This window comes from Corylus avellana, chromosome 10, assembly GCF_965113065.1.
Source record: "Corylus avellana chromosome 10, dhCorAvel1.hap1.2, whole genome shotgun sequence".
NCBI classification, from domain to species: domain Eukaryota; kingdom Viridiplantae; phylum Streptophyta; class Magnoliopsida; order Fagales; family Betulaceae; genus Corylus; species Corylus avellana.
Window position 1 is genome coordinate 4,992,564 of NC_142499.1, and position 25,629 is coordinate 5,018,192.

The 25,629-nt window shown below is 37.5% G+C and overlaps 4 protein-coding genes across 5 annotated transcripts; 2 read left to right on the forward strand and 2 right to left on the reverse strand.

Moving 5' to 3' along the window:
- Positions 1-2,723: 2,723 nt before the first annotated feature.
- On the reverse strand, positions 2,724-8,496 carry OEP16-3 (Mitochondrial import inner membrane translocase subunit Tim17/Tim22/Tim23 family protein). The gene is made up of 3 exons (XM_059571793.2): positions 8,348-8,496; positions 7,162-7,511; positions 2,724-3,078 (listed from the first exon to the last, which is right to left on the reverse strand). The coding sequence occupies exons 2-3, from the start codon at positions 7,496-7,498 to the stop codon at positions 2,933-2,935; spliced, it is 483 nt and encodes a 160-aa protein (XP_059427776.1). The 5' UTR covers positions 7,499-7,511; positions 8,348-8,496; the 3' UTR covers positions 2,724-2,932.
- A 1,342-nt stretch (positions 8,497-9,838) lies between these two features.
- LOC132161989 (CDK5RAP3 protein homolog) lies at positions 9,839-15,320 on the forward strand. The gene is made up of 10 exons (XM_059572229.2): positions 9,839-10,023; positions 10,159-10,293; positions 11,301-11,395; positions 11,507-11,601; positions 11,715-11,850; positions 11,951-12,100; positions 12,186-12,752; positions 12,957-13,165; positions 14,498-14,630; positions 14,937-15,320. The coding sequence occupies exons 1-10, from the start codon at positions 9,963-9,965 to the stop codon at positions 15,066-15,068; spliced, it is 1,713 nt and encodes a 570-aa protein (XP_059428212.2). The 5' UTR covers positions 9,839-9,962; the 3' UTR covers positions 15,069-15,320.
- An 845-nt stretch (positions 15,321-16,165) lies between these two features.
- On the reverse strand, positions 16,166-21,502 carry SRF2 (STRUBBELIG-receptor family 2). Its single transcript, XM_059606182.2, has 17 exons — positions 21,430-21,502; positions 20,858-20,998; positions 20,273-20,405; positions 20,107-20,178; positions 19,923-19,988; positions 19,737-19,808; positions 19,571-19,642; positions 19,188-19,259; positions 19,003-19,068; positions 18,860-18,925; positions 18,437-18,771; positions 18,025-18,293; positions 17,651-17,916; positions 17,235-17,382; positions 16,925-17,064; positions 16,684-16,840; positions 16,166-16,552 (listed from the first exon to the last, which is right to left on the reverse strand). Exons 2-17 carry the CDS (start codon positions 20,949-20,951, stop codon positions 16,391-16,393), a joined length of 2,190 nt encoding a protein of 729 aa, XP_059462165.2. The 5' UTR covers positions 20,952-20,998; positions 21,430-21,502; the 3' UTR covers positions 16,166-16,390.
- A 252-nt stretch (positions 21,503-21,754) lies between these two features.
- LOC132191246 (D111/G-patch domain-containing protein) lies at positions 21,755-24,681 on the forward strand. Of its 2 annotated transcripts, XR_009441243.2 has the most exons (5): positions 21,755-21,940; positions 23,104-23,640; positions 23,811-23,885; positions 24,060-24,125; positions 24,241-24,257. XR_009441243.2 is itself a non-coding variant. In XM_059606185.2 (4 exons), exons 1-4 carry the CDS (start codon positions 21,806-21,808, stop codon positions 24,298-24,300), a joined length of 798 nt encoding a protein of 265 aa, XP_059462168.2. In that variant the 5' UTR covers positions 21,758-21,805; the 3' UTR covers positions 24,301-24,681. The 2 variants fall into 2 exon arrangements, 1 of the variants encoding a protein (XP_059462168.2); XM_059606185.2 differs by lacking the exon at positions 23,811-23,885 and having other exon boundaries at positions 21,758-21,940; positions 24,241-24,681.
- The last annotated feature ends 948 nt before the right edge of the window (positions 24,682-25,629 follow it).

Below are 25,629 nucleotides of genomic sequence, written 5' to 3' on the forward strand. Positions count from 1 at the left end.
TCTTTTATAGGTTTTATATAACCGCATATGCTATTGATGCTCCACGTTCACATGGTGGATGAGAGATATTCTCAACTACATTTGCATCTCAATATCTTAGGATGTGTATCTCTCTTTATGAGAGATTTTGACTCCTAATTTGAACTAGATTGCTTTAATGGGATCCATGGCAAATTTTATTCCCAACAAACACATTCACAAACACGCTCTTAAAATAATAAAATATCTCCGTCCATAAACTTTTGTTACTATAGTTTCCTATTCCTTTTCCAAGCATCAAGCTAATTAACTTTATTCTTTATCAAAAAGGTATCATGTTACTTTTCATTTATTTTTTATTTTTTTATTTTTTTTTTATAATTCTAGGGTATCATGTTAATTACTTGGGTACTCTTGCTATTGATATCACTGGGACACTGGCTATTATTAGTCAGAGCGCATGCTGCTGACTTTGATCTAGATTATGAGTCAGCTTATGACGTTTTGGGACATCCATTGGAACCCGACCTGATCTTTTTTGTCACAAGCTAAGGAGACTTGTTTGCCACAGAACTTGCATCAATCCTAGAGAGGAAGAAGAAGAAGAAGAAGAGAGCATGGGGTTCTTAACATCCATCTGCTGCTGCTGCTTTTATCGCCCTTCTCGAGTGTCAAGCGATGGGGTAGACGCAGTGAGCCAGCGTCTGATGCCCAACTTCATTGAAAAAAAAGCTGCAGCCCCAATTCTGGTCCCTCACTTCCCTGTTAACTCAAATCTCTCTCGTCTGTAGCTTTTCAGCCTTCTGATTGTGGTCACTGTGTTTCTGCTTCTCTGATAAAGTTGATGCAGGCCCTGAAGGGTTCTGAATTTTGCACTATATATATATATGTGTGTGTGTGTGTTCTTCCAGAAAATTGTAGTATGATGATGCTCTTTAGCATCCTTGTATGTACTCGGAATGATGTGAAAACTGCGAAATTATGATCATGGTAACATGGTTTTTTCAAGTCAAATTGTTGTTGGATGCTTGAGTATATATTGCCTTTAGGGTTTATATTTCTGCTTCCGGGCATGATCGGGGGTGGATGAACAGTTGCATGTGCTTGAAACAGTCGTTTCTCAGGATCGGATTCCACTGCAGATGATTTTGCCTTTTTCTTTTTTATATCATAGATTAGCTGGACTGTGCAAGCAAGAAGGATAATATATATATATGATGCATTAGAATTTCAATTTGAATTCTATGCGAAATATTTGACAGGACAAAATCCAATTAAGAAGTAAATCAAGCATACACAAAAGAAGAATAGTTATGTGTAAAACCTTTCAATTTGAAGGAAAAAGCCGCACGATAACTTCGAACAAATCCAGTATAATAAAGTACATTATAACATCTTCACAAATTCACATTTGGAATTTGAGGTTTTACATTACCGATAAAGACAGTTCAAGGAATTAACTCTACAAATTAAAATGAAAGGTTTTCGCCAAAAGTAAATTTTTTAAAGAAGTGGTCTCATGTCCCAATAAATGCGATGATGGAAAGAAATGAGCAGCCTGAGCCTCACAAGTTCTCCATGATTTATGCGATTACCAACAAATTGCCAAGAAAAAAAATCTCATATTTGCCAACAAGGTGAGTGTGTGGCCGCCATCAACAAAAGAGAGGTGGTTATGCGATCACCTCTGTTGGATAAGAGTGGTTGTGTGGCCATCCCGACCAGATATAGATAGTTGCACGACCACCTTTATTCTGGTTATAGATAATTGTGGCTACCATAACAGGTTAGGGGTAGCTGAACGGTCGCCCCAACCATTTATCATAGTCAGAGGTGGTCGTGCAGCCACCACAACATACCATGAATGGCTGCATGACCACCCCTAACCTGTAATTTTTTGAAAAATATATTTTTTTTATTAGTAAAAAGTAGTCTCTATATTAATTTGCTTGTGTTTTTTTCAAAATAAACATGTTTAGTATTTGTTTATTTGAAGGGTTAACTCCTTTTCACATACATGTGGTTTAACGCAAAATAATGAACCACCCAATTTCAAAAAGTATCGTAAATAATACTTGTGGACATATAATAAATAGAGTTGGTACTTTTGTCCATGCTCTATCCAATATTATAAATAATACAATGTCAAATCAATCAGCAACTATCACGTATCTCATATACTTTGTTAATATTATTTAAAAAATTTTAAAAATGGGGGGCTGCTCTTTGGCCAAATGGGGGTGGCCGAAACCACCCCTAGGCCGGCTAACTCGAGCCACCCTTAGAATTTTTTTTACTTTATGTTTTCCTTTATCTTTTTCTTTTTTTAAAATAATATTAATAATACATTTGAAACACATAACAATTGCTAATTAGTTTGATGTGGCACGCTATTTATATATTAGACGAAAATACCAACTCCATTTATCATGTCCATAGGTACCATGTGAGATAGTCCTTCCCCTAACCCTAGAGGGCGGCAGCCAATATAAGGAGTCTAAGGAGTCCCAATCACCATGCTTGAGAATTGCTTTTTAAATGGTAGTAATAATAGTGTTGCTTGTTTTCTTTGACTAATGGCTTTTCTCATTCAATGGATAAACTCAAGACCCCGTTATCAAGAACATAATTAGAGACTTATTGGGCATCGGCTTGTAGTTTTCAAAGTTAATTCTTATTGCACATGATATTGGTCCCCATCTCAATATCAAATAATCACAAACTAGTAGCAATGCTCTCCAATCGAGAATTAACATCGAACTTAACTTTGAAAACATGGCAAAGTCTGTTTATTACATCATTGGTTCAAGCTATAAAACAAAATTTAAAAAGCAAAAGATATTTGAGAGTATGCTTACATCTCATATAACCAGTTCAGAAAACAGTGATGACTACTCTCTCCAGTAACATGCCCATGTCTTCTTTTTCCAAATGCAGCAATCAAAAATGATCATCAATCGGCTGCGGATCTTTTCTTGGTGGTGTAAGGGTAGTACTCCTTGCCATTGTCAATTCTTGTAGTCTGACCCCCAGCATCAATTAAAGCAGAAGTCACTGCTAATGCTGATCCAGCAGAAATTGCTGTTTTAATGCTCCTTCCTGTAAAATCGACAGCACGCTAACTGTTGAAGATAACAAGCTTCATTGACAGATTGACATAAGTTAAGAATCCAAAACCCTAATTCAATCACCCATAATTCTGGGTCACGTCTACACTGTAAGCAGAATGAATAGCACATCAATTAATATAATCAACAAAAATACTTGGTGTAGAGAACAAGCATATTTGGAATGTGATGTGAATGAGGTTTTAATTTGATCGACTGTATAGGACATGTAAAGTTCAAGTATGCACCCTTTGTGAGCACCATAGCTGTGTGAATTGAAGGCCGAAAGAAGGTAAAATGTTTCCGTGTCAGACACATTAGACAAGGTATACAGCATGATTCTCAGACACATACAAAATTCCATGCCCTCATTCTAATACAAAATGAATCCATATTGATGCCTGCAACTTGAAAGCTGTTTAACAGCTCTAATCTTCGCAAAACAAGACTTGGTTCAAACCTTTTTTTTTTTTGATAAGTACATACTCTTTGTAAGATTTTCTTTACAATAGATAAATAATTTAGACCACTTCAAGACATCTCCTTGAAAGATGATCTTATCAGATCCAATCACAATCACTTAAACGCCTCTCCCAGTTGGACGAATGCCCTGAAGAAAACAAACTCATGGTTGATACTCCTAAAGAGTTGTTATCCATAGTCTGTCTCTTGAGTAATAAAAATTTCTACTCCTTCAATAAACACTTACCTTGAAAATACTATTTTCTAGAGTCCAAAAAGTTAAGATACAAGGTTTTCTTGAGTTGGGTTGAATATATAAATTTGATGTTCAGGGGAGGAGAAAAAGAAAAGGAATACCAAAATTTGGCATTCTGGCATCTGAAGATTCAAGATTTGAACAGAAACAGGGGGCAATAAAGAGTAAATGCATTCATAGAAGTTCAAAAGCTCCACTAATAGGACCTAACCTTTAGCATCAAAATCCAGCATTAGGTAGGATCTGGCTTACCTCTAGTTATTTTTATAACTGGACATCTCCCCTCAAGGAAATGGATGGTCAAGATTCATTAAGAAGAAAACCACGTCATGGTAATAAAGGCAACACAAACGCCTGTTATCTTACTCAGCCTGATGAAATGAAAAAGTTTGAGAGTGGAGATGGGTATGTTTGATTGATATATATATATTTTAATAAGTAATCAAGATATCATTAAAAACATAAGGCGCTCCTATGTATATAAGAAGTATACAAGAGAAGCTACCTAACTAGTAGGGGTAAAAAGAAAAAAAAAACATGGTAACTAATAAGGAAAAATATAAGCAAAGATATAAAGTGTCATGACTTAATATCCTCTAAAGCCCTATCGTGGTCCTCAAAATTTCCATCATTCATTTCCCTCCATAGACACCACAAAAGGCACGAAGGCACCATCTTCCATACAGCAGCACTTCACTCAAAGTGCTGTTGACAATCCACCAACAAGCGTACAAATCAATTACTCGTCTAGGCATAACCCAAGACAACATAAATCGACTGAGGAAAACATTCCAAATGGCAGAAGCAACCTCAAAATGAAGAAAAAGATGGTCCACAAACTCCCACTTCCTTTTGCACATAAAACACCTATCAACTACAATGACGCACCGCTTCCGGAGATTGTCCATTATAAGGATCTTTCCTAGGGCCACCCGCCAAACAAAAAATGCCACCCTCAATGGAACCTTAGTTTTCAAACACTCGTCCAAGGGAAACGAAAGCCATCATGACAACTCATGACAATGTAGAAGGATTTAACACCATACACCCCTCTTTTGGAAGGGATCCACCACAACTTGTCTTCCCCTTCCCATCTCATTCTTACTAAATACATGTTGAAAAACGAATCAAAAGGCATCCAACTCCCAATCAAGAACCTCTCTAGCAAAACTCACATTCCACTAAATGGCACCTCCAAAAAATTCCATGTGAGCTGCAATAGAAGCATTTTTTGTGCGAGTAATACCAAAAAAAACTAGAAAAGCATCCTTAAGGGACATATCCCCACACTAAAGAGTATGTTAGAATCTAACCTTGGAGCCATCTCCCACTTCAAATTTGGTACGACTACAAAACTTCCCCCAACCCCTCCTAATATTCTTCCATAGAACCCAACCCATACACCCCGACAGGCTCAATAGAACACCATCCTCCCCATAAGCTTCCATATTTAGAGTCCACCGCCACTCTCCACCAAGTCTCTCTCTCAAGCTCATAGCACCAAAGCTATTTACCTAAGAGAGCATAATTGAACCTCAGCAAGTTCCTAACCCCCAACCCTCCCTAAGAGAGCATGATTGACTAAAAAATAAGAAGCTCTTGACCCGAATAGAACGATGCAAAAGAAGTAAAGATCTGAAAATGAGAAAGAGATCTGAGATCATATGGTGTACCCACCTACCTTGGAGACTGAGCTATGAAATCATATGGTGTACCCATCTTCCTTGAACTCATCATATGGTCTACCCATGGTGCTCAGCATGCTAACAAACTCTCCCAACAACAAACAGCTCAAAAACCCAGTTCAAATCCTCACAGTCAGAGCCTTGCCTCCAATTGCAATACTCTTCTGGATTGAGTCACAGGATTTCATGGTGACCCATGGGTATGGGCTCACCAAGACAACAAGACTCATCATGTTGCGTGCATGGAAGCCACACTAGAATAAGTTGCCAACAACTGAAAGGGCCAAGCTAAAGACTTTACTAGGAGTGAGGGCGATAAGTCTGATTGTGCTCAATGTTTGAGCTAGCTGCAAACCACCAACAAAGTGAGCAAAGCTCTTATGATGGTGACAAAGCGAAGTCCTTCCCTAGGTGGTGGTGGGCCACATGGCAAACAGAGAGGGCATTAAAGGCGTCATAGAGGACATGGACTAAGGAGGTAGAGAGGATCAATCTCTCTTATTCTCCTTACTCTCCTCCTTGATCAGCATTGGAGAAGGGACTGCCACCTTCTCTCCTCAAAAATCCTAAACCAATTGATGAGAGTGCCTATAGATGAAAAGGAGAAAAGGATCTTTCAACTAAAAGAAATTAAGGTACGAAGGATTTTGGATCATTACCAATAAGTGAACCCGGGGACAACGACAATTATTGTAGCATTAGACCAGTGACTCTCAACTATTTAGAAGAAGATGGAACAATTGTTGGTGGGTGATTTTGTAACATTGTGTAGATAGGGGTAATAGTGTCATTTGTTGATTCTAACTAACATGATAAAAAAGTCGCATGCCATGCACCTGACCAACTCCATTACGATTTTAATGGCCAATTTATAAAATCGTCACACACACACGCACGGGTGCGTGCACAAACACATATAGCTTATGTAGTATATTTAAACAGAAAAAGATAATAATAACAAGAGACAAACATTTTGGGAAAAAATAGTAACAAACCCGCTTGCAATAACATAATATCATAGAAAATGTTAAAAATTAGATTAAACTTTTTAATTTAGGTATGAGAACTAAGCAAATATTCTTATATGTAAAAAAGAAGAGAATATTCTAAAGATCATGTTGGATTTCTATTTTAGGCATGGGATCAAATCAAATATTCTCTCCTTTTCTTTTTTCAAGAAGGGAAAAACTACAGCAAATAAAAATTTCTTGTTTCCTTCTTAAATTTAAGATCGTATCAATTGTTTATTCTTCGAAATTGGGATCGATAGTAATGATATTAAGGACAGTGACAATCACTTGAATTGGAGTTCCAAAACACAAATGTACCACAATTGGGTTCACGTGTATCAGTACATGGTTCCCAAGGGGCAGTAGGGAATCTAGTAACTATAGTACAAGCTGCTGGCTTTTAATTTAAGAAAAAAAAAAAGAGGTGAAGGTAAAAATGACGTGCAGCTGGTTATCATGTTATGTATGTTACCCCTTTTTTTGCTCTAGCTAGATGGTTTAGACACGAGAACTATATATTTATTTGCATGAATTTGTATTTCCCTTTTATCATGTTATCTATGTTACCCCGACATGATTTCACAATGCCTTATAACCTTCCATGCTCTTCCTAACTCACATTCCACTATAACAAAAAAGTACACAACAACAGAAATACTCACCTTTGAAACCTATAACAGTTGCCCCAGCAACAAAACCACCAACAGCTCCATTGATAAAGTCTCTCTTCATCCTGTAATTCTGCACAAGCTGCTCAACGCCAATGTAAACTCCCCCGATTGCAGCAAATGTCATCCCATAGTTACCCATCATCTTCAGGGTCCGTAATAGCCCTGGAAGAGCAACATTTCTCTCGACACGAGGCACATCATACCACGTTGCAACAATGGTCCCAAAAATAGTTCCAGTAACAAAACCTGTTGTTGCACCCTTAAGTGTCTTCGTCAGTGGACTATCCTCTTCCTCCAAATACCTACGTTCTGCAGGGTCCAGATCCATGCCTTTCTTCTAACTGGTTACCAACCAAAGTTGCAAATGAATACAACAATCAGAACTTATACAATATTTGACTCCTCAGAGACAAAAGTGATTATGCCAAGACAATAGTTATGCCAAACCAGGATAACAGGTTTCCCTCAATTTAAGCAAAAGTTTCTCTGGCTCCATTTGTTTCAACAAAAAATATTTGTCACATAAAAAATTTCCCGAAATAATTTTGTTTTACCCCTATTTTACTCTATGGACATTTGATGACACGCGTGGGAAACCTATACCATGCTTCTCTAGCATCTTCACAGATACATATCTCAAGCGACCTGAATTTCACTATTTTTTTTTTTTCCCGGAAAAGAGGCGTTTGGGAAAATCAATTTGCCAACAAATCACACTAAAGCAAACAAGAACAAAAATGAAACGTACAATAGGAATGTTTACTTTCTGAATTTTCAATTGTCACAAATTGAAAAGACGATGCATAAACAAACTTGCGAAATGTCTCTGATTAACATTTTGCAAGCACTTATCAATGAAAAAACAAACAGAAATACAAAAGCAAGAACTAAAACAACTTCTTCTTTTTTTAATCCAAAAAGCAGCGAAACTACCAAAACAAAATGTAATCCAAACGAATTGCATGACTGTAAATGAAATAGTTGCAATAAATCCAAGCATTCGATCATCTTATCTCAAACAAACACAAAGAAATCTGCATTTAGATCCAATCGCGGGGACAGAGGGATCGGTTTATTCAAACCCTAGCTAAACAGGCATAAATAACAACAGATTCTGTCACCCAGGATTGACAAAAATGCACGATCGAAGACGTGTAGAGGAAACCTGAAGGCCTACCTTTTTCAGCCTTTGACGAAGTGCCGAGTGAGCGAGAGCTTCCTCTCAGGTGGGCTTTACAAAAGAAATGTTCCAAGAGCTCAGCTGCTACTCCTTGCAGTCTCGCACCGCATCACCCAGAGTTCGCTCGCCAATTTACCATATCACCCTCGCTCTTTTGCTCTCTATATGGCTATATATATATGACAGACAAACCGACGTTCGGCAAAACCTTCAATTTTTAGTTAGTTTCGAAGAATATTCACGCCCAACAAAGTTTTCGTTTGGAGAAAAAATTTCACATATTTTTTAATAGCCTAATAAATTTAGTAAGAAAAAAAATTTATAGTCCAATTTAAAGTTGAAAAATAAATAAAAAAATCAAGTATATATTTTGTGAACTTTACGAGACCAAATAATTTAATGAACTCAGAGGTTAAAAAATAGTTTAATCTCTAGATCTAATTTTGCATATTGACTTAATAGATTTCGTTAGTGTAACATTGATTTAAATAGAATACGCATTATAATTTTAGGACAAAAATTTTATCTAAACCAGTTTTAAGGAAATATTCTCCAACCTATTTAAAATAGAGACAAGGATTAATGGACTGGAGATGATCCTTAGAGATCCTAAGGCCATCAACCTGCCACATGGCACATTAAAAAATAATAATATTTTATTATTTTACGTTTAAAAATAAATAAAAAAACAAAATATTAACAAATATTAACAAATATTAAAAAAAAAAAAAAACAAAGAAGAAGGGTGGCTGGCGAACCCATCTTAGCCATAGAGGGTAGCCAGCCACCACATTTTGGGACATAGGGTGGCAACCATCGCCCCCATGGGCTGGTTGGGGGTGGCTTTGGTGGCCGACGCCACCCCCAAGGGCCACCACTTGGCCTTCGGGGGTGGCTGTGGCTACGACCATCCCCAAGTCCTAAAATGTGGTGGCCGGCTACCTCTTGTGATTAAGATGGGGTAGCCAGCTACTTTTTTTTAAAAAAAAAAAAAAAAATTAAATTAAATTTTTTTATTTGTTTTTAATATATATATATATTTTTTAATTTATTTTTAAAAGTAAAATAATAAAATATATATATTTTTTTAATGTGCTAGGGGTGATGGCCTTAAGATCTCTAAGGAGAGATCCTAGCCATCAACTAGAGTGTCAAGTGTCTATAAACGATTAAAATGTATATTAAATTTAGTTTAAGTAAATTGTTATTAATGACGTTAAGAATTTAATGTGTTTTTTAAATGTTTATAGACACTATTTTAAATGAGTTGAAAGATATTTCATTCAGACCGATTTGGAAGAAATTTTTGTCCATAATTTTATTGATTTTGACTAATACCATTATGGAAATTTGTTAATTCAATAGATGAATTTAAATATACAGAATAAATTATTATTTTTTTGACATACTTTAATGGCTTTTAAATTTATTTTATTTAATATCACATGACATGATCCATAAAGAATTGATTTTGCATTTTGGCCCAAACCCGTCACTGACTTCTTGGAGACCCAAGTCAGTAGCGGGCAAAAACCATCCCTTTCTAAAAGCACACTGGAAAATTGAAACTGGCGATTCGCTCAATTCCCGTGGAAAATATTTTTCCGGGAAAATGCAGGCACCCGATAACATTCGCAACCTCCCCATCGACATCACGTTTTCTCGTCTCGGAGGTAATCAAACGTGCTCTCCCATCCTGACCTTCAATTCCATTGTCGAGGCCACATTTTTTTTTTCTTGCTCTGGTTTTTTTGTTGTTTGGATGGTAAACTCGATTTGAATTTGGTGAATCTCAATTTCATTTGAAGAATGGTTGGCCGATCGGAAGCGAATACCGGCAGATTTTCGAAAACGTTTGGCGGCGATAAGGGCTCGGATTTCGAAGGAGTTTTCGACACTGCCCAAGGATATCGATCCCTATTTCCAAATCCTAGACCCTGAAGGTTTGTATTTCAGCTGTCAAATTATGTTGTTGATCAGTATGAACTTTATGTGAGACATAGAATTTATTATACTGTGTCTGGTTACGGAAAAAATTGAAGAATGAGAGTTCGATGTTTATGTTGTTTTTGTTTATGGAAAATGGAGAAGAGTAAAAGTAATCTGTGGTGTTAGGTTCGCCTAAGCTGACTCTAAAAAGTCTGTATAGGTATTGGTCTCAGCTCATCTAATTCAAAAGGTTTGCATGGGAACTATCCTTGGCGAAATTGTTGATTTTGGATTTAGTTATAACAAGACTTGCAATTTGGTTGGAATTTATTTTCCTATATTTTTTCGTCGGAATAGCCAAACCAGTAGCCTCTGTTTGGTTGTGCAAAAACTTGCTGGGGAAGAAAATGAATGGAATTAGTTCAAAATGTAGTGACATATATATTCCTTGACAAATTGGATAGACTGAACTGGATCTGTGCAGCAGACTCAAAACAATAGAGACTAGATTATAGATAAATCTGAACACCAAACCATCATCTTATAGACATGGTCAAGTTAATTATAATTCGTATTTTTGACCCATCAGGGTGCAGCCTAGTCGTCAAAGGGTGGGCTTGGGATGAGCCGTAGACTCGAACAATCTGAGTTCGATTCTGCACTAGGAGTTCCCTTGAATTACCTGATACACATCTCTAGCGAGTGGAGTCGTATATCCGGGGTTTACTCTTTAGAGGTCAGTCCAAAGAGTCTTGCCTTGATGAGGTTCCACGTCATTAAAAAAAAAAAAGAGTAAATAATGTGGGTCTTCATGAAATATTGAGAAATAATCCTAATGCTAGTGTTAGCTTGAGACATATCGGCAATGTGGAGTTGTAGAGTTCAAAGGTTTGGCATAGTTTACATGTGGATTTTTTTATTAAATTTCCATTGGAAGTGTATGGGGCTAGAAGCTAGTGTGCTGTGTTGGTTTTTACTTCCATTTTTCATGGTTGTATGACGATTAGCATATTGTTTTCAGGGATTGGGTACTTAGAGTCCAAACAAATATATGATGTTCTTCTAAAGTCAACTCCCGAAAGCCGGAATATATTTGGCCGGCTATCAGGTGCTGCTGTAAGACAGTCATCTCTCTCTCTCTCTCTCTCTCTCTCTCTCTGGGTGGGTGGGTCTGTGTCTGTTTTAAACTATTTATTAGGTAGTTAAATGTATCTTAGGATTTGGCAGGGTGCTTGGGAGGCGATTGTGCATGCTTTTGAGAAGGATCATATTTACCTTGGTGAGGCTGCTCAAATAATGGTTCAAAATGTAAACTATGAAATGTAAGTATGCACTCTTGCAGATTCTCTCTTAATTGTTAACAAAAAGCTTGTAAATTATATATTTAATGAGGATGTGGTTTATATTATTGATTACTTATTTTTCAAATATGAAGACCATATCAGAAAAAACAGGTGCAAAAGATTCAGCAACAAATATCAGAGGTAGAGCGCAGGGAAGCTGATATAAAAAGAAACTCAGCTCTATCAGCAGCTAAGTATGTTGAGGCCTGTCAAGAGCTTGGATTGCAGGTTATGATAGTGGGCCACTTCACTGATATTTTGCGAAGAGTTTGGTGTATGTTTTTGCTTAGAAATCAATACATAAAACTGTAATTGTTCAATCTTGCAGGGAAAAAATGTGAGGTTAGAACTTTTGGAGACGGCAAAATCACTCCCAAACACGTTCAGCAAGATTTTGGAAGCTATAAATAGTGATTCTACGTCATCGGCTATGGAGTACTACTCAAACTTTGTGAGGGATGCTCACACAGAGAAGGATGTAAGGCAATAATTGGGTTTTGATTTGTCTCATGATGATTTCTAGATGGATCACATGTAAATTGAAATTGTAAATGTGTTTGCAGAAATCTGTACTGATTGTGTTACCTAACTTGAGGGACGTACGTGAACATCCCCCGTCTTTGCATGTTTCTCTGGGGTCTGAGATTGTTGACTCTGTTGATACTCAATCAGGCTATAAAGACCCAGACCTTGTGAGAGGGGATGTGGACGTAGCTGCAGAAAACATTGACTGGGATATTTCAGTTGACAGTTCTCAGATTGATTGGGATATTGGTACTGTGGAGGAAACAGATGATAATGGCAATGGTTTGGGTCCTTATGAAATGATTAATGCCAGTGACGTCTTACAGAACACTTCACCAAATGAAGCTGTGGAATCTGATGGAACCTCATTAGATAAAGAGGAGTGTGGTCTGCACCCAGAGGTTCTTGTATCAGAGATTTCTTGGGATGTTAGCGTTGAGACTCCTCAAGTTGATGTGATTGATGATGTCAGCTTGCCAAATTTAGGCCTGGACAATCAGACATCTGTTCCTGATACTTCATTTCAAACGCCAGAATTGAAGGAAGAGAGGAGCAAGCTTTTGGAGACAGAGTACAGAAATAAGATTCTTGATGATCTGAATGAGGTATGTGCTAATCATTGTATCCTTGTACATGACTGGCTCATGTGAATCCAATGCTTCTTTGTGTTTTTTCAATTTAGATGTCTTCACTTCTGTATAAAAACAGTGATTCAGCCTTAACTGATTTATTAGTTTGGTGTTGCTCTCATATGATCAAAGCATTTTTAGGTTAAGGATTGATGTTTAATATTGACATAATGTTATCAGGTCAAAGCTTTTCTAAATCAACGATTGGCAGAGTTGAAGAATGAAGAAACTTTGTCCTTGCAACATCAAGTCCAGGCAGTTGCCCCATTTGTACTTCAGCAGTATACTCCTGAAGCCATTGAGACCATGCTGTCTGATGTCTCCTCAGCCATTTCACTACTGACGAATAGGAAAACAAGGGACTTGATCATGATCCTAAACTCTAAAAGGTGCTGGTAGATATTTTAAACTGCGTTGTTCCTTGCACAGCAAAACTTTTCTTATATTTGCTTTGCAACAGCACTAAAAGCAGAAGTAATGAGTTAAGTTGATTGGCATTCCCACCTTCAGCTCATCTCTTTTATACAGAAATGTGGATATAGCATCTTGTGTTATTAAATATTAGTTTTATCTGGTATATCCATAGAGGATCGAGATCTGTGCGGTACCTCTAATCTGGGCTGTTCATTTTAAATATAACTGCCCAAAACCTGCTACATCATCTAGCAGATGAAAAAAAAAATTGCATCTCATTTTCAGCCACCTCGTCACCCACTGCCGCCTCTCCCTTTGCTCCTCTGCCACTTCCCCACCACTGCTCCTATGCTACTACCTCCCTTTAGCAAACCTAATTCACTTAGCTTCTTCCCGCGCTACTGCTTGTAGAGTTACTTGAAGTGCTTCTTCAGGTCGAACTTGATCTTGCACTTGTGGCCGCAAACCCCACACACTCGGAGGACATGGCCAGGCTCTTGTGCTCCAACTTTTCCAATTGCTTGCGCTCATGCCATTCCTCTACCACCCATTGCGGAAAGTGGATGAATGTGTGGCAGTTCGCGTAGGCCAAGATGTCGATCACTTCGCCAAACCATCGGGCCACTTGTTTCAATGCCATGGCCACCTTGTTCGGTAGGCCACGCGGGGGTTGAATGGGAAGGAAGTTCTTTGACCATTTGGGGTGGCTAAACCACTCCCTTTGGCCATTTGGGGGTGGTCAAACCAGCCCTGTAACCAAATGGGGTGGTTTGACCATCCTGCGTGATGGGACAACGATGAGGGAGGTGGTGGGATGCAAGCTCAACAGTGGTGTGGAGGTAGCAGATGAGCCGAGGGAGAGGCGGCGATGGTGGAGAGGTGACTGATTTTTTTTATATATATATGCTAGGTGATGTGGCAGATTTTGGTGTTCATTTAAAAATGAACAGCCCATAATGTACTTACATGAACTATTTTATGGGATTTGATTGGTGCATTAGAATGGTAATTTTTTGGTCAATTACTGTATTAGTGTTTGTCAGTTGAATATATCTTGGTTTTTTTTTTTTTTTTTTGTATTCCTGTTCCTAATCTTATAAAGACACTATCTGTTTCTGTTTGTTGACGATTTCATTAATTCCTATACTGATTTAGTTGGACTGTAGCAGTTTGCTGAATAGTTTCATTCCTCTTAAGTTGTGTTAGGATGTTGGTATTATAGTAGAAGTAGCCATTGCTTCAATTTTAAAATTTTAAAAAAATAGAGTTTGGATGCTAATTAACTCTGGGGGTGGCTTGAATTTCAGATTTTTAGACAGACTAGTAACTACATTGGAAGAAAAGAAGCATCACGAAGTCAAGTTGAAAGAGGGATTGAAGGACTTGGCTACCAAACGTATGGAGCTACACAATTCATTAGCCTCTTCTTGGCCGAAGCAAGTGAGTTATTGTTTGATTCAAGGAATAATGCTTGTCCTTCCATATGAAAGTATTTATATTGTCATGCTAGTGTTTTCTTTAGCGTGCTTTACGCCGAATCACTATATAAAAGTACACAAACTATAAAGTAATTGATATCCAAATACAAAATATTGAGTATTAGAAAAGATATACAAAATATTGAGTATTAGAAAGGATACTCAAATGTGCGCATTTCAATTTCTGGTGAAGAAGTCCCACTATTTTTCCCTAGTTACAGGTAATTGATTTATCAATACAAAATATTTACACCTGTTTCCATTTCAGGAAGCAGCTCTTACAAAAACCAGGGAGCTGAAGAAGTTATGTGAGAGTACACTTTCGTCCATGTTTGATGGAAGACCCGTTAATATTATAGGTGAGATCAATACACTATTGACTAGTGGCCTCGGGGCTTGAACATTTGAGATGCCTGCTTTTAGCAACAAGGAAACCTTCACTGAGGAGCTGAATGGCAGAATCTTTTTTTCTTTTTTTTTTTGATAAAAAAAAATGGATAGCAGAATTAATTGGCATTGTTTTGAGCATTAGCCATTACTTTCACTCTCCATCTTTTTTTGGATCTTTTAAATGTAATTCTCACAGTTAAATCATTTACATTTGAACAAGTTTACGTCCATTATAATGTTCACAAAAGATACGTTGGAAATATGCAATTTCGTTAATTATTTCTCAGATGGCTGGCTTAACGTCTATAATTGAACAAAGATATAACAATCGATATATTTTGATGCCGAATGCTGTTTGCTGCTCTTTTCTTCAGGCTCTTTTTTCTTTCTTTCTTTCTTATTTTTGTCAAATTAATGCATTGTTATATTCTTTTTCTTCACTAGGAAGCATTCTTTTAATGGCTCAGATGTAGAGGGCTTACATTATGACTTTGCACTGTTTTTCCATGGTGTATTTCTATCTTTTTACTAGATAAAATATGAAGGCACTTCTAAAAGTGGGTGCTAGGATGTTTACGTGTGACCGCTTTTAAAAGTGGTCAAAAACAGAATGGGAGCAAATTGCAGGCAATTCAATACGCTTTACAAAGGCAGGTGCATGGCTTACTTGCCTTGGGCAGGCGAGCCTCAAACCTTGGGTTGCCCAGAGCTGATGAGTCTTGTACTTCTCTCTGTAGAGGTCAACCGAAGTACTTGCAATTCAGTGGCCTCACCGAATTGCAGGCAATCCATGTCCACATTGGAAGGATTAGAATGTGAGGAGTGCAAAAGACTTGTTCTCTTTGAAATGCATGAAAATTCATGTATCCTTAGAATTGAAGAAGAAATAAGACTGCTACAAATAAGGTTTAAAAAGGAAATCTTTCAATCGAAGTCCTTCTTGTGAGCAATAAAAAACCATGCTTAGTCTTCTGCTATATGGTTGCTGTCCGGTGATATCATGCTTTATTTTGAACCCAAAATCAAGTTAAAGAAAACTTATTTTGAACCCTCAGCTTTCAGTTTGCAGGATCGAATCAAACAGTGATCGTATTCTCAAAACTTGCAGTACATTTATAAGAGCTGTACAAACGGATTTTTGGTCAAGATGCTAACTATGGGAGTATTTTAGTGGGGAGCAATCAACTAAAATTACAAAAAACATGCTGAACAATCAATTTGATTGTAGAGCGCATATGGCGATGGCATTAAGCATAGAGTACAGTAAATTCAGTCTTTGAACTGGCATCAGTGGTGAAGGGGATGAATAGGTAAATTCAGGTGAGCCGACACCTATTCAGGTGAGCCTATGAAGCGGGTGTAGGTTGAACAGAAAGACTTTTCATCCTCTTCAATACCATCTGCTGCACCACCTTTTGCCATACTGAGCTTTTCTAACAGAGTGTTAAGTGATTCCACAATCTCAGACATTGGCGGTCGGAATTCCTTCACAGCCTGTTCAAGTCCCGGCCACACGCACAAACAAACACACACAAAAGGATGGATAACATATTCACAGAGAGAGGGAAAGAGATGCATAATAAAATCAGATAGAAAGCGTCAAAGGTGTGTATAAGAGGTACTACCTGTATGCAGAGGGAGACAATATCAGCAAAACAGGAGAGAGCCTTGGAGGATATTGTTCGTTTGATGGCTGGATCAACCATCTCTTCCAAACTCTCACTGTCGTGAAGCCGGGATGAAGCCCATTTCACCAGAGATTGCTCTTCCCTCGGTCTTGAACTATGTTAGATTAGCAGAACATATTCATAATCAAGAAAGGCAACAAGAATGTAGAGAAATAAAGAAAATGAGCACCAACCATACTTATCAAATGGTTTCCTTCCTGTTAATAACTCCAAAAGCAGCACTCCAAAGGCATAGATGTCACTCTTCGTGTTATCAAATCCCGGTTGGTCATGTTCATGTGCAATGTAGCCAGTGTCACAAATAGCAATTTCAGATGCCTGTTTGCATCAATAAGCAATGACAATGGATGAGTCTCTATTAATTCTAGATCTTCTAATTTAAGCAACTATCTTTTGATATCAAAGGAAAATGCTAATTAAGAATGTTAACAAAATTTGGCAAAGAACCTCTTAATTGCAAAATGAAACCAATTCTTATAAGTACTTACCTTAATTTTAACTCTGTTGCTTGTTAGTGGCCTCAAAACAGCTAGCCCACAGTCACAGAGGCGAGACATGAGTTCTTCATCAAGTAAGACGTTGGCAGCCTTCAAGTTGCTATGAGCGATAGGAGGCGAGAATGTGGAGTGCAAATAGCTGAAAACATCATTTGCAAAATGATGACAATCAAAATCCAAAGAGCAAAAAAAAAACGTCATTATTAAAATTACAGTTATACAGAAATTGGAACCTAACTCATATTACAAAAGGCAATTGTGCAAATATAGGACGCTTTCACCAAATGATTTCATAGTTATCCTAACAGTAACAGGTGTTTGGCATCCAAAGATCCTTTTTTCTTCAAGTTGTGGGCTAGAAACTATAAAATATGAATGTGTTGCAGGAATAATATAAGAAACTTAACTCCAAAGCCCGAGCAACACCAAGGGCAATCCGGAGACGGAGGCTCCATGACAGAGACTTGTATGCTTGATTGTGCAGAGCATCATCAAGAGACAAGTTTCTGACATACTCGTATACAAGAAGATGTTGTCCATGTTCTAAACAATAGCCAAGAAGTGTTACAATGTTTGGGTGCCTCAAACGGGAAGCAGTCCAAATAACATCCATGAATTGTTCTTCTTCAGTCAATGAAAGGGAAACCAGGTTGATGTTTTTCACAGCCAAAATCTGCAAAAAATGAGTCAAAGAATCTCATAACTAGTCCTAAGTTCGAAGGTTAATAATGTAAGATGCAAAAATCTATCTATGGTAATTGGTAAGTGCAGCAGGCTGTACTTGGCCATCAGGAAACTCAGCTTTGTAAACAGAACCAAGAGATCCCTCTCCGAGAAGATTCTCTTCGCTGAAGCTGTTTGTAGCTGCTTGAAGCTCTGCCACAGTATAAAGTTTTGTTCTTGCTGGGAGTCTGCATCTCTTAGAGAAACTTCTTCTAGACTTTTTCTCGGTCCTGGTATGGTAAACAGGAGGTACCCGCCTTGGGCAATGAACACGTGGAGAGCTCACAGACATTCTTTGTGGGGTTTCTCCTAGTGCAGTTGAACCATCTATTTTCAAGGAAAAACAATCATTAAGTGGAAGAGTATACATTTGATGCCAGTAAGTTAAAAATTCAAATTTGATACTAAAGGGGATCACTTATATAACTTCAATCCTCATTATACTGTAGATGATAAGATGTTTAGTTTACCTCTGGCTGTATTGACAGGAAGAGACTGCGGCGAGCTATTGCCGCTTCCCATTTGTTTAAGCTTCTGTGCACGGGTTCGCTTAATGTGGATCACAATGCCAAGTGCCGCACATGTTGCCACCATCGTTACTCCACCTACCACAAAAGCTATTCCTCCAGGAGTCAGCCTTTTCATCTTGTGTCTGCTGTCTTTGTAAGAGGGATAGTTCTCATTCTCAATGGCACTTGACTGAGTTGTAGGAGGTGCACCAATATTTCGGTCAATGGGTGCGGTTTCCAAGGGGAAATCCCAGGGTGGAGTGCTGTCCCCTACATGGAACCCGTTCCCCCAAATCCTAACAGGGGTAAAGTGGAGAACTAATGAATGCATAATTCCATTTCATACATAATGCAGGCAAATGAAAGGTAGGCATGATCACTTACCATAAATTTGGTATTGACTGAAAATGCTTTGGGATAATGCCACTAAAGAAATTATTTTGGATGTCCCTGACAAGCAAGCAGTCAAAGAAATGGATCAATATGAGTTGCAAAATGCAGGAAAAAGCAACTATTGAGAAACCTACAGGTCAGTTAGTGGAAGCTCAGCCAGGTAGGTGACCGATCCAGTGAATTTGTTATTCTGCAAGAACCTGCAGATACACCCCACAAAACATGTAAACCAACATGACAAAAATAATTGCAGAAAGACAATGTTCCAACCATAAGGTAGAACATTAACCAAGTGAGAATGTAAAGCAAAAAAACTTACAATTCCGTAAGATTTGTCAAAGATCCAAATGAACTTGGTAGATCTCCAGTGAAATTATTGTATGACAGATCCCTGTTGAAAAGAGATAGCATTATTTGGAAAAGGCACATAATATGAAATTTAATGATATCTGTCAAAATATTCTATATTTTGGCATCTCAACCAGTTTACCATTCTCTCCACTGACAAAACACTTCAGTTTACCATATTCAGAAAGATGTGTGTTTCAGAATTGTTCATCATTTTCTTTTAGCAGAAACCCAAATTCAATTGTAACTGAACTTGCTTATGTTCTATTGAATATTGTAAGTTACAAGTTCCTTACTTTCTCTTCATTTCAAACGTCAAAAAAGGAAAAAACAAATTAGGTGAAAAACACATACAACACTCTGAGATTCTGTAAGCCAGTGAACACATTGCCAATTGGTCCAGATAACAAATTGTGGCTTAGATTTCTGCAACAACAGAAAAAAAAGGGGGTTTATGACTGAATAATCCTAAAACATAGACAAGCCAGTAAAATAGGCACTCAGGGGAAAAGCAATTCACATATGTCGGAGATATTTCATGGTCGGCAAAGAGAGGGGAATACTTTGGCGCAGATAGTTGTATGCCAGATTTCTGCATTCATGAAAGATTAGAAGAATAAGCAAACATTTAAATTTAAATGATCACATACTCATAGAATAGAATTTCAGCGTACAAGAATGACAACATGCAAAAGAGGGACCTTACATATGAGTGGCATTGGGGGGTAAGTTATATGGAATTTCACCCAGAATGTAATTGGAGCTAACATCCCTAAAGAAGAAAACCAGATTAAATAATTAAATAAACAGTACAGCTTCAGTAAATGCTTTTATAGCTTCTTTTTTTTTTTTTTTTTGATAAGTAAATATAACAAAGCATAATCACTTACAGGTGCTTCAAGTAATGTAGATTGTTAAGCTGGCTTCCAAAATACCCAGTGAGGTTAAGTCCTTGAATTTTCCTGCAAAGGGTAAGAAACAAGTCGGTTTTGAGCATTTTGGCAATGTGGTATTATATATAATAGAAATAGTTCACAAGCTAGCTAGGTGCATTACAGGTATATAACAGATGACTGAAAACATGACACTCCTGTCCATGATTCCTCACAAGGATCCCCACCCTCCGCTCTCCATCCCTTCAGCTCTGGTGGGTAGCTCAGGGACCTGTAAAAGTCTTGAAGAGCAGTGACTGCAAGGTAAAGAAAATACAGTTGATAAGCACAGCAATATCTAAAATGGGGACCAATGCTGATGGGCTCATTTAGTTTTTATTTTTTAAAAAATAATAATAATAAAAAATAAAAAATCTGATCATCTACCTATTAGCATATGTGACCAAGCACACAAATGCTGATCATGGACTTTTTTTAACAACTTTATTTTTTGGAAAATAACGGCCGTAACTGACGTGGACGGTGGACCCAACAACGGCCAATATGGAAGTATGAATCTTGTATTTTGCTATGATTATGCTTCAATCAGTGAAAATTTTAAGGGAAACAGTTTTTTGCTTAATTTTCCTTCACTTTCTCACTGCTTACCACCAAAATACCTAAACTATATCAATTTTCATGTAAAAGAACTCCATAGGACGCAGGAAAATCAATACCAAAATGAAAGAAAAGGAATTATCAGAGCTACCGTCGAGTGGATTGGTAAATGCCCAAGCTTGTGAAGCCAGAATTGCCGAGAAGATCATTACCGCAAGACACAAATGTGGACACTGTTTGGCCATTTTGTCAGGAGAATCAGACTAGTCAGGTAATCAATCTCTGTGCTTTCCTGAAAAATATAGACAGTTGTTACATAAACAGCAGATTCAAAAGGAAAAATGCGTAACAAGTGCCGTTTTTTGGTTTCAGAGAAAATTGGAAGAAAGAACTGTAATTCTTTCCTCAGAAAACTTGTATGTTTCTTTTTCTTGAAAATCAATTCTGTGAGTCCAAACAGTGCACAGAGTGCTGATCATGACCCACTTGGTACACATTGATTAAACACAACAAAGAACGCATTTTTCAAGCGAAATTAAAGATAAAGAAAGCATAAAAAGTCGGAAAATGGGATTATCTTCCACCTTCAAAACCAAAGGATACAGAAAACTATCTTCGACCTTTACTTTGATACGCTTCGCAAGAAAACTGATATAGAAATTAATATTCACAAAAAAATTAAAAAAAAAAAAAAAGAAGAAGAAAATTAGGGTTTGGATTTACTTCTGAAGAAGCTATTCTCTGTGTTTCGGAGAGAGGGAGAGAGAGAGGGTTTGGAATGTTTGCTGTGGGGGTGTTTCTCTGTTCTACAGAGGGACTGGTACGAAGGCGGTGGTGATATTTAACTTGTAAAGTACAGAATCTCTGATGAGCTGGCATCCACGTCGGCAAATTCCGTTAGTCGTTTGGGACTTGAGGGTCATACGGTTGCGAAATCCCATGCTTTCGCGCCCATTTCAAAAGGTCAATTAAGAATCTAAGATCCTTTTGGGAACCTCAGTTATTGGACTGGACTGCCAAGGCTTTGTTAAGCCCAAATCGGCCCATCTAGTCACCCTGAGTTTCTGTTAATTCTCTCTCATTCTCTCTCTCTCACGCGATGTTGTCAACCATGGCTGAATCAGGCCAGGACGAAGCAACCAGTGGAGCGGCTGCAGAAGAAGACTACATGGGGGACCTCTCTCGGTTCGTTCCTATAGAAACCGCTGACCCTCCAAAGCCTTTATCCAAAAAGGTCAGTTTTATGCCTGTTTGGTTCCCAAAAAAAAAAAAAAAAAACGCTTTAGAGCAAGAAATGCCGAAATAGGCTAGGGTTCTGCAAGTTCTTTACTGGTGACTTAGAAATTCTACTTCCTTTTTTTTTTCTCATTACTATCATTACAGTTTCTAAGCACGCAAACAGCGCGTAGTGGCGCAATATTTTGTGAAATGTTTCCACAACAAAACCCTAGGAAAAACTGGAAATTTTCCTTTCCTTTTGATGGAATCCAATGCTGTAATCTGTTTGATTGCCGAGGAAACTGGGAAAAGAAAAAGAAGAGTAAACGTTTGATGTTGTATTTTTTTTGGAAGGAGACATAGTAAGTATTGATTTCAAAAATTGTGAGCTATAATTGGTTGTGTGCAGCTATGCTTATAAAGTAGATTTTATTTCTTCTTTTTCTTATCTTTCCTACATTTTCTCGGCAACCAAGCATAGTGTGCTAGGACAAGAGTATTGAGGCAAAAGGAAAGAAAATAATCTGGGTTATTACATATTTAAGAAATCATGAATCTCAGTTCGAGTGAGCAAAATAATCGTTTAATACCTAGTGGACAATATTTGAATATTTCCATTGGATTGAGATTTTCACAACTATTTGGCTTCATTTGGGCGGTTTACCGTTGGATGAATAAACTTTATGGTACATCCTACATGAAATTTAAAGTAGGTTTCTTTATTTTCCTCAACAACAATTGGGAAATTTGGGTCCTTACTTTCTGTATCTATTTCTTTCTTTTCCGATGGTTATTCAGTGACCAAATGGGGCATGATTTTAATCTCATTTTCTCAAAGATGTATTAAAACCTAAACCTCAGAAGCTCCATCCTCTGATGAGGAACCCAAAGCTCTGGATTTGCGAGAACAAGATGGACTCAAAAGAAAGTAGAAGTGGCCTATCTCCCTACTTAGTTGCCTCAGAAACTGAGGGAAATGGACAGAAATTAGAATTCTAACTTTTTTTGTTCTTTTTGTCATTTGGTTTAATGAAAATGAAGATTCTGTCTTCATTGTCTCGAATATTATTTTGCAGATCGGGATATAGAAAATGTAAGGTTATGACTTACCTTTTTCTTTATTTTCTTCCCATTTCTTGGAGACCATAGAAAACTGATATTTCCCTTTGTTTTCTGCAGATCTCCAACAACAAATCCTCAAGTGTTCTCCCCTCCAAGAAGCAGTTTAAAACCATAAGCTGGCAAGAACGGCGTAAACTTGAGAGAGAACGAAAGCAACAAGAAGAGGATGAGCAAACCTTAGCAAAAGTGGAGGCTCCAATCCCACAATCCAATATCGGATTCAAGCTTCTGAAGCAAATGGGCTACACTCCTGGTTCAGCCTTAGGCAAGGAGGGGTTAGGCAGGGCTGAACCAGTGGGGATTGAGATTCAACGATCACGAGCTGGTATTGGCCGAGAGGACCCCCACAAGGAGAAAAGAAAGGAGGAGGAGATCATGGCTGAGAAGAAGAGGAGAAAGATAGAGGATATGATGGTGGAGTTTGGATATAGGCAGAAGTCACAGTGGCAGAGTCGTAAAGTTGTAGTTAATTTTAATAAAGCAAAGGCTGCTCTTGATCAACTGGAGAATAAAGAAGTTGTGGAGCCTGAGAAGAATGAGGACGAGGAGGAGGGTGAACAGGATGAAGATGAAGAGGAGGAGATAACAGAAGAGGTATGTTACTTTCGATCTATGTTTATTTAGAAGCTCTGCTTCAAGTAATTTGGCTTTTGGTACATAAAAATTGGATACTAGTGGAGAATTTTCTCTACCAGCTTATAACAAAATTTGGTTTTAGGAGGCTGACATGATATAGTTGGAATTGGCATCATGTTTTTATGTAGTTCTTGTTCTGTGTCGTATACATGGAAGATTGGCGTATCTTAGAAATTGGCATGGAATCCAAATGTTGATGAACTGTACGTGCTTTCTTTATCAGTTTGCTTAGTGATTAACATGGATTCTGGTTTGGAAAGCTGTGGCTTTTCTTCATACTCGATCTTTTGCCCATTGTTTATAACTTGCTTTTGAGCTGATTACATGTTTCACTTACTAAATCTAGTGGGTAATAATCACGCTCTACTATATGGCAGGATTTGCAGGATATATTGATGAAACTGAGAGATGAATATAATTACTGTCTCTTCTGTGGATGCCGGGTAAGTTGGGTATAACTATTTTTTCAGTAGATTAAGGCAACGCTGGAGATTTTACCCACTAAAATTCTATTAACTCTTCCCCCCAACCAATAAAAAAAATCCCCTTTCCTTTCAGTATGAATCAATGGAGGCACTGTTGGCCAATTGCCCTGGAACTGATGAAGACGACCACTGAACTAAGAGTTCCTAGTTTGCTTCCAATGGAGGATTGTGCGTAAAACTCCCATTCTTGCTAGTGGATCTCTCTTGTGTTTTTGCCGTCCCTCTTATGACGTGATGAAATGAGTGAAAAAAACACTTGCAAGAAGCAATTTGATCCAGATTTGTCATCAAGATTAAATCTGCACGCCATGTAATATTTATTCAACTATTCTCCCATGTAAAAGGATGGAGAACCATACGTACAAAAATTAGAGAATTTTCCTGAAATCCCTCATGGATGAGTTGTACGTGTATTTTAGGATCTCAAGCACTAACAAATAAGAGAATACTGTATAGAAATTTGGCAGCACTTAATCCCTTAATGTTGCAAAAATTGAAAAGTTCTTGTTGGTCAGCATTTTCTATGCCATATGACTGATTCTTCCCCCCCGTTCTCTACTTCATTTTGCAATGCATCAATGTCCTCATCGTATACATTTACACACACACGCCTCCCATATCTGCAGCTCATCCAAACTACAATTTCCTTAAAAAAATATAAAAACCCTAAAATTATAAGCAAAACTAAAGTGTAGGTTGTGCCACTGTGGGTCGGATTTACCAACACCCACTAGCCACCTTGGTGTTTATTGTGCTAATATTTTGATTCTAGGATCTGGATTCTATCAAAGTTGGGTATTCTACCAATGGGTCTTCAAATTTTAACCATTATTTTTCCAATTATAGGGTTGAAATTTTGCTACATTGGCATTTATTATATTTATATGATAAATAATAAAGTGACAAATGTTGACATCACGGTAATCGAATTTCATTAAAAAAACAAGAAGACAACTCAAACACAAAGTATATAATAAAACGCAATCAGGAAAAAAAAATGTACATATTTAATTTGAAAAGAATATTTGAGATTTCCTCAAAATTCCTCCAATTAAGTCTTTAAAAGTGTCGTGCCTCCCTTAGCATGTGATGTGAGAATCACATTTTTTTTAATAACATATGCTTCTTACATTCTTTTTTAATGGCATTAATTAAAAACAAAAAACGTGTTAGGTTGGAAAAATTCCTCCAGCCAACCCAATTTGAAGGAAATTTTTGTCCCAAGTAAAATACAATATTTATCTTGATTCTAGAACTAATGTTAACCCATGTCAAACAAAAATAATGATAAAAACCACATTTTTATCTCATAATAATGACGTGACAATCTTAACCAACCCTTGATCATTCATTGTTTAAAAGAAAAAAAAAAAATCTAAGTATTAGTTGAAACTACCACATCAACATTACGAGATAAAAATGTAACATATAACATTACCCATCAAACCATACCCAATCAAGT

Excerpts from the sequence above, each read along its gene's own strand:
- OEP16-3 (XM_059571793.2), bottom strand. The coding sequence starts at position 7,498 with ATGGATCTGGACCCTGCAGAACGTAGGTATTTGGAGGAAGAGGATAGT. Across the intron at positions 3,079-7,161 it reads AACTGTTATAGGTTTCAAAG|GAAGGAGCATTAAAACAGCA; the intron begins GTGAGTATTTCT and ends TCGATTTTACAG.
- LOC132161989 (XM_059572229.2), top strand. The coding sequence starts at position 9,963 with ATGCAGGCACCCGATAACATTCGCAACCTCCCCATCGACATCACGTTT. Across the intron at positions 11,396-11,506 it reads GCCGGCTATCAGGTGCTGCT|GGTGCTTGGGAGGCGATTGT; the intron begins GTAAGACAGTCA and ends AGGATTTGGCAG. Across the intron at positions 13,166-14,497 it reads ATGATCCTAAACTCTAAAAG|ATTTTTAGACAGACTAGTAA; the intron begins GTGCTGGTAGAT and ends CTTGAATTTCAG.
- SRF2 (XM_059606182.2), bottom strand. The coding sequence starts at position 20,951 with ATGGCCAAACAGTGTCCACATTTGTGTCTTGCGGTAATGATCTTCTCG. Across the intron at positions 18,772-18,859 it reads CAGTCAATACCAAATTTATG|GATTTGGGGGAACGGGTTCC; the intron begins GTAAGTGATCAT and ends TACCCCTGTTAG. Across the intron at positions 16,841-16,924 it reads GGAAGGAAACCATTTGATAA|TTCAAGACCGAGGGAAGAGC; the intron begins GTATGGTTGGTG and ends AATCTAACATAG.
- LOC132191246 (XM_059606185.2), top strand. The coding sequence starts at position 21,806 with ATGTTGTCAACCATGGCTGAATCAGGCCAGGACGAAGCAACCAGTGGA. Across the intron at positions 21,941-23,103 it reads CAAAGCCTTTATCCAAAAAG|ATCTCCAACAACAAATCCTC; the intron begins GTCAGTTTTATG and ends TGTTTTCTGCAG. Across the intron at positions 23,641-24,059 it reads AGGAGGAGATAACAGAAGAG|GATTTGCAGGATATATTGAT; the intron begins GTATGTTACTTT and ends ACTATATGGCAG.